The 7,497-nt window shown below is 39.1% G+C and overlaps 1 protein-coding gene across 1 annotated transcript; it reads left to right on the top strand.

Moving 5' to 3' along the window:
* Window positions 1-455: 455 nt before the first annotated feature.
* On the top strand, window positions 456-7,193 carry tmem182a (transmembrane protein 182a). Its single transcript, XM_030758549.1, has 5 exons — window positions 456-889; window positions 2,594-2,717; window positions 4,216-4,314; window positions 4,415-4,552; window positions 5,433-7,193. Exons 1-5 carry the CDS (start codon window positions 731-733, stop codon window positions 5,657-5,659), a joined length of 747 nt encoding a protein of 248 aa, XP_030614409.1. The 5' UTR covers window positions 456-730; the 3' UTR covers window positions 5,660-7,193.
* The last annotated feature ends 304 nt before the right edge of the window (window positions 7,194-7,497 follow it).

The following is a 7,497-nucleotide window of genomic DNA, read 5'->3' on the forward strand; positions in this document are numbered from 1 at the left end:
GACAATTTAAAAAAAAAAAAAAAATGAAGCTGTTAAATAATACTATCTTTTTTTACAAGTACATAAACATTTTAAAGGCTGCATATATATATATATATATATATATATATATATATATATATATATATATATATATATATATATAATATGTGTGTGTGTATAACTGAAAATCAGGAGAAGTTACATGAAAGGCTGCATTTATAGTAATTTGTAACACTGTGTTATGGGAAATGAGCTGATGGTGTGCGTATCTGTTTATGTGTGTATGAGTGTTGGGGATACTTTACTCCTCTTCTGTCCTTTCGGTCTCACCCTGCCCTGACATTCCACGGTGTCCAGTTGCCACCAGTTATTTTGGTGTTAATTCCCTCCCTTCATACTCTCCAAATGCTGCACACACTCTGCTCCATAGTAGAGTGGAGCAGCCGCCTGCAGCCAGAAACCAAAAATAGTTCAGGGGTAGGGGGGTTCAGACCCCAGTGGAGGGTCTAAAGGTGTCACGTGGACAACTTTGTCCCCCCATAACACAGACAGAGAGACAGGGAGACAGGAGAGGAGTCAAGGTCCAGTAACCCAACAAAAACCAGCTGAACTTATCTCACTGACTGGATATAATACATAACAAGAGGAGTGACTGGATCTGCCTCAGTTTGTCACATGCACTAGCTGGAGGGGAAAGTCAGACTGAGTGTGGGCATCCTGTAACTGAGTGGCTGATCAGTCCTGGACCATGAAGCTTAGTGTGGCGTTGTTCTTCGCGGGGCTCTTTGGGGCGTTGGCAGCTGTGTTCATCCTTCTCTCTTTTGGAACTGATTACTGGTTGCTGGCTTCAGAGAGCTGCCAGCTAAAGCCTAACGAATCTGCTGGCCCAGGCGGTGTGACCATAGAGGTGAGTTTTGGACTTCAGAAGACAGTCAGATATAGTTTCTCTTCAGCTAAAGGTCAGCTATGTGTTCATTGCTTTTAAATGTTTATATTTGAAGTCCATGGGACTGAAGAGAGAGGAGTTGTTCCTGCTTTAAGACAAGAAAATAAACACGGCAACTCTTATTATTAAGCTCTTATTGGTGAATTGCGCAATTCCAGTCTATGCAATCCCGAATACTGATAATGGTGGATCTTTAAAGTTGAAACTGATCAGTTGCTCCAATCACTCTTTCAGTAGTAGGATTGCATTGCATAGCGTGTGTGCAGCTATGTAGTGATTGAGTCATAGTGTGTAACATGGGCCCCTATGATAGAAATACAAATACCAGCAGTCTCAGTGGTATGTTAGTATATTAAATATCACCGACTAACAACATACTTAAGTTTTCAGGGTTGGCACTGATGCTGAAATCGAGACATGATACCAACACAATAAAACCAATATATTTATATGTATATATATATTTAGCTGCCCTGTATGTCTGCTATTCTCCCTTCTGGCAACTCCACCCCTTCTGTCTGGATCACCTTCCCTCTCTTTGCAACCATTCAGCCACACTTAGTCTAAATGACATCTCCATGTCCTTGTTGTTGATCCTGGTAAGGTGGCTCAGTGAGTCGATGCCTCACTCACTCTTGATGCACAGCTTTGTCATCCATGTACTGGAGGTGGCTGATGTACACTCCACTCCTGAATCTATATCCGTATCCACTCTTGGTGATGAGCTGGCTGTGTGTGTGTGTGTGTGTGTGTGTGTGTGTGTGTGTGTGTGTGTGTGTGTGTGTTGAGGGCAGCGTTGTCTTCCACAGTCCCTCTGAGTTCCTGAGTGCTTCTCAATCATTAGATTAGTTTGTGAGTTATCGTAAACATTATTTTGTGCACAGTCAGTGTGTTTTGTTTGCCTCTGATACCTTTAATTGTATTTTGACACCTCCAATTTATCCTCAAATGCCTGAAGAATCCCAAGGCTCAGATTGAGGACCTCCTATTGTATACTTTCCTGTTTTCAAAGACTATGAAAATGTTTGAAATGTTTTTAAGGTTAATTTTATACCCTGGCTAATTTTATACACTTGATGTCATGAAGCCTGAAGGTGAAGGATTTTTCCCAGCTCTACTTTCATTTCTCAGAGAGGCTTTTTTTGGGATGATGCAACAGACAATTTGCAATGTTCATTTCTTATGTGCAAAAATCAGTAACATGTTTTTCCTGAACTGAAGTCAAGGGTGCTTGCTGGCCTCGACCCTTGACCCTTGACATACCAGTCCCTCTGGGACACTTTGGCAGCAGTCTGTGCGTCTGCCTCACACTTTGAGACACCTCTCATACACTTTAATTACATCAGCTAATAATATGGAGTGTATACATAATTGTGTGCCATATTTATGAACCATATTTTATTTAACTAAATGGTAGAAATTTTCTGCCATAATTAAGCACTCAAAGCACATTTTACAACCCAGCCACACACATTTCTTTATTTTACGCCTAAGCACCTTGGGGCAGCTCAGGCTTCAGTATTTTGCCCAAGGATACTTCAACACGCAGACTGGAGGAGCCAGGGATCAAACCACAAACCTACTAACTGGTAGACAACACACTCTACCAACTGAATGACAGACCTCCCCCCAAATGTTTATTTTTCTTCTTCTTCATTATTTCAGCGTGGAGATGTGGTGGTGCAGGAGGGCAGTGGTGATGTCACTCTATACCACGAGGGTTTTTTCTGGAGGTGTTCCTTTGGAAGCAACATGGAGGATGAAAACCTGCTGAGGAGACTCTGGTTCAGTAAGTGCAACATTTTATTGCTTCAAGATTACATTTGTTTTATTTTTTCATTGTTTTCAATGTGTTACAGTTTATGTTTAATGTAAAATATGCACTATTTGTGAAACCTTTTAACATTTACCAGTTTGTCTGTGACCAGTTTGGGGTTACAATGACATCTACCCCCCTTTTTAAAGGAGTTTTTGCCTATTTGGCATACTGAGATTGAATCTAAAAGGTTAAACCTTATTTCTTCTTACATCAGAAATTGTGGGTCCTTTGCTACAAATGAATTCATAGACAGACATGTACAGTCATTCAGTGGCATTGCTTATGATTAGAGTTATTTTGAATGTGAAATGGATAGTTCTGTGTAAAAACGATGATGAATAACAGAGCAGATGTCAGTATATTTCTGCTGTTATTTTGAGCTGAAATTCCAAAACCCACTGAAAAATATAGGAAATTTAAAGTTTATAAAAGCCATAAAGCCATAAAGAGGAAATGAAATTATTTTAGCTGGCCTGGTTTTAAGTTTTTAAAGTGAGATGTATATCAGATGTATACAAACAAAGGATTAAAACCCCAAAAACATGACCAGCTCCAGGGAACATGACAGTGGAGTTGCTGTTTTTTTTTTTTTGTAAAGTGCAGGAAATTGTTCCACAGATATTCTGCTGCCACAGTCACATGGCAGCTCTGCGACTGTACAGTTTTTAACACGCTGCTGTTCTGACTGTTGATATTGTATGACAGCATAGCAGTAGAAGCCCTTTCATGTGATCTTTCAAGGCCATACCATGTGATGTTATTGTGGTTATTTTGTCAGGTGATTGTGTGTCATCTTTTTTTTTTTTTTTTTTTTTTTCCTGATGGGGACTTTGAATGGTGGCTTATTGTCGGGAACAGCCTCCAGAAAGGACAGAGCCTCGTGAGGATCTGTGGAATTTCACATGTTGAAAGCAAAGAGTGAGAAATGGGAGGCGAGAGGATACAAAAACAAAAGAGAAATTATCAGCGTTTCATAACTTTGTCCGTTTAGTTCAGTTCCAGTACTGAAGAAAGAAATGAAAGACTTGCCCCAGTGTAAAAACAGATCATGAGTAAAGTCTACAAATGGGAGCAGTCTTTCCAAACTTTATATTCAAATATACAAAACAGATGCCAAAATTTCACACTTTCTGGATTTTCTGCAATACATGAGATATGCACCTGTGTTCATAATCGCTAACTATTTAAATAAATCATTTCTATGGCTCAGAAATTTAGGTTAGCATTAGTTCAGGCATGCCAAAAAGTCATCCTAGGCTGAATCAGATATATTTGTATGTATACAACTTGCAGTTACATAAAGGAAACACTAATTAATCTGCTTGAACCTGCCTGTGGTTGCTGCTCCCTCTGCAAGCCACTTTGCAAGCCACTACCAACCCAACTTTCCAAGAATGCACATATAGACAAATATTACTGGGCCACTGCAGATGGAAATAAGAGTCTCTTTTGTTCTTTCTGTTTGTAGCCAATCAGCCTCACTCAAAAGTATGTATGCCTGCCTACCTCTTCCCATTCCCTGTGTCTCATCAGACTCATAATACCACAGAGTATCAGTCTGCCATAAGTGAGTATTTATTTACAGCTGCTTTTTTTATGCAGGGATTTAATTTTTTTTAGTGGTATAGTAGCCTTATATACAGTTGATTAACATCACTCTTGTTCAGCTTACAGAAGTTTCTGGAGCGTCTTCATGCTCATTGCTGTGGCAGCTGTAGTGATCGGTGGCTTCATCGTCATCTGTGCTGCTCCGTTTGCCGGCCACCGCTTGTATAAAGCCGGCGGTGGCCTCTTTCTGGTATCTGGTGAGTTGAATCAAATGGTAAAGCGTAAAGCAATTAAGTACACATGTTTAAGGATTGTACACAGCAAGTTTTTCTTGGCTCAGATAAGCAAACAAAGTCTGTGTACAGCAAAAGCTTTGAGTCAGTGTTGCCTTATTTGACAGAATTTTATTCATTTTTTTCTGATTTCTGACCATTTGATAAACAAAAATGTGTAAGAAGTTTTGAGTAAAGACCTAGTTACACCCTGTTAATTATGCTGCTAGTGTTTTGGGGTGGCAGTGGCGCAGTAGGCAGGTGCTCACCTTGCAACTGGAGGGTTGCTGGTTCGAGTCCCTGTCTGAGTGCATGCTGTCATTGTGTCCCTGGGCAAGACACATTGCCTAAGTGTGAATGTGGTTGTGTGGTTAGTGGTGGTCGGAGGGGCAGTAGGCGCAAAGTGGCAGCCACGCCTCCGTCAGACTGCCCCAGGGCAGCTGTGGCTACATCAGTAGCTTACCACCACCAGGTATGATTGAGGTGTGAATGAATAGTACATGAAATTGTAAAGCGTCTTTGAGTGTCTAGAAAAGCACTATATAAGACTAATGCATTATTATTATTATTATTTTTTTTAATTCGGTTCTGACTAAAGCATCGAACCCTGCAGAAGTCTTGGGAAAATCCTGAGGCTTTTACCCCGTACAATAATCAGCTCTAGTTACAGGTGGCTTTTCAGATTCAGATTTTGCTTTCAAAACATATAATAAGTGAATGGCATTCAGATTAAAGATTAAACTTGTACAATTGTGCTCACCCACTGACACAAGTATATTTTACTATATAAAATGCATGATGCCTGTCCCACAGTTGGTTAGATTGTTGATCTTATTAACCTGTACCACCCTCTCTGTGCCACTAGGTTTTTTCCTGCTGTGTGTGGTGGTGATGTATGTGCTGTGGCTGGACGTGTTGGATGTGATAGACCTTTATGTGAACCACCAGCGCTCTTCACTGTGTCCGGACTTCCATCTGTCCCTCAGCTACGGTCTCTCCTTCATGTTCGCCCCAATTGGCATCTTCTTCTGCCTCCTGGCCGGCCTCCTTTTCCTCCTCATTGGCCGAACCATCCAGATTCACTACCAGTGACTGACCAGCAGCCAGAAGTAGAAGAGCCTGAAATGTCAGGATTTTCGGAGTATTTTTTACAGACACATTTTGATATTTTTGTAGTCTTTCTGCCACATAAAAGCATGAATCATTAGATTCAGTTTGGCAATTATGTGGCATGAATGATCTGACACGCTTGAACATTTTCAGCTGTTGCTGAGCTCAGAAATGCCGTCATGCTCACCCAGCCCTGAGTCATTTTCAGCTTAGTTAAGATAGCACTGAGACTGTGGAGGACCTACACAGCTAAAATTAAAAATAAGTGGGGACAAAAATTAGTATTAAAATAAATTGAGGCATTCATTTCTAAAATGTAGCATGAATTTATATTTCTGCTTTAATTTTGGCTTTGTATTTAAATACCCATCTGTTAATTTATTTGCTTTCACATCCTTTATATTTATTAATGTATTTAATTCTCCTTTGTATTCATCATATTTAATAATTAAGATTATTTACGATTTTAAATGTCCCCAAAATAAATCTACATTTTCTTGACACATTTCTTTATGCACTTATCAAAGGATAAATGAATACAGAAGCAAATTAAAACAGAAATATCAATTTGTGTCATGTTTTATAAATACATCCATGCCTGTGTTTATTTTAATGTAATTTGTGATGCCTTTAATGGCACATTAATGTATTTATGGTCCTCCACTGAATGGAGAATTCACAGCAACCCTGACTATATTTAATTATCTGTGGATCACAGCTTTATTTGAATTGTGTGTGTCTGTGGTGATTTAAGTTTTCTGAATATTTTCATAAAATTCTGTAGTCACCAGCAGTGAAATGTTAGCATGGAAAAGAATGTTGAAAGAAGCCTCTTTTGTATGCCTGAAAATATTTGGTTAAAGGATTGTGCTTGAGTTGAACACATAATTAAAAAAAAAAAAATTTTACTTCGTAAAGAGTTTTTAAAGTATCTAAAAATGCTTCCAAGGTGGCATGATGGATTTTGTGTTCTCTGGGAGTCAGTACTGAGGAAATAACTTCTGTCAGCTCTTTTTCTGCATCACTTTAAAGATTAAAGCTCATGGAAAGACCAAAACCAGAAGTATTTCACTATCTCAATGTATCATCCTTCTTTGAGTCACCTCATTGTTGGTTTTGGTGCACTTTTAACAATCAGGTGAAAGTAGGATAACATTAATGCATCTCAGAATATAATCAAATAATATAATTTGCTTATTTGTCACCTAAAAGTGTGCTATTTTCTTGGGTTTGACCAGATTATTGGCTCAGAGCAAGCTTTTAGGTTTCCCAGTGAGGAGTTTGCGTTGCACTTTTATTGTACACCATCAGTTCACTTCCTCTCTAAGTTGTTGAGTGTGTTGTGAGATTGTGACACACACTGTTAAACATATTTTTTTCCTGCTGATTAAAATCCTTTTGTCACTGTTACAAAGCCATGTGATGGGATTTGCACGCTTAAATGCAGAAAAATGAAAGACTTTTAAGTTGCGAAAAGAATCTGTTTATTTCCTGTGCAGAGGAGACTGTAAAATGTGTCAAATTGGAGCATTGTGGCACAACTTACAGAGCATGAATAAGCTGTGAAAAATAACAATAACCAAAAGATAAACTGCTTCTTTAAACATCCCTTCAGCACGTTAACAGCCTCTTATTTCATTTTCTGTGGGACACAGGATCAAAATATAAAATATTCAACTAAATGACCACAAGATGGCACTGCTGCCTCACTTGACTTACGCGCCAACCTGCACCCCGAGAGACAGAAATCCCATTTCGCTTATCTTGAGTCTGTGTGGAGTGTATGTGGCATTATGCATTTAATCACAACTTCAGAGGTA

The sequence above is a fragment of the Archocentrus centrarchus genome, chromosome 21 (assembly GCF_007364275.1).
Source record: "Archocentrus centrarchus isolate MPI-CPG fArcCen1 chromosome 21, fArcCen1, whole genome shotgun sequence".
NCBI classification, from domain to species: Eukaryota; Metazoa; Chordata; class Actinopteri; order Cichliformes; family Cichlidae; genus Archocentrus; species Archocentrus centrarchus.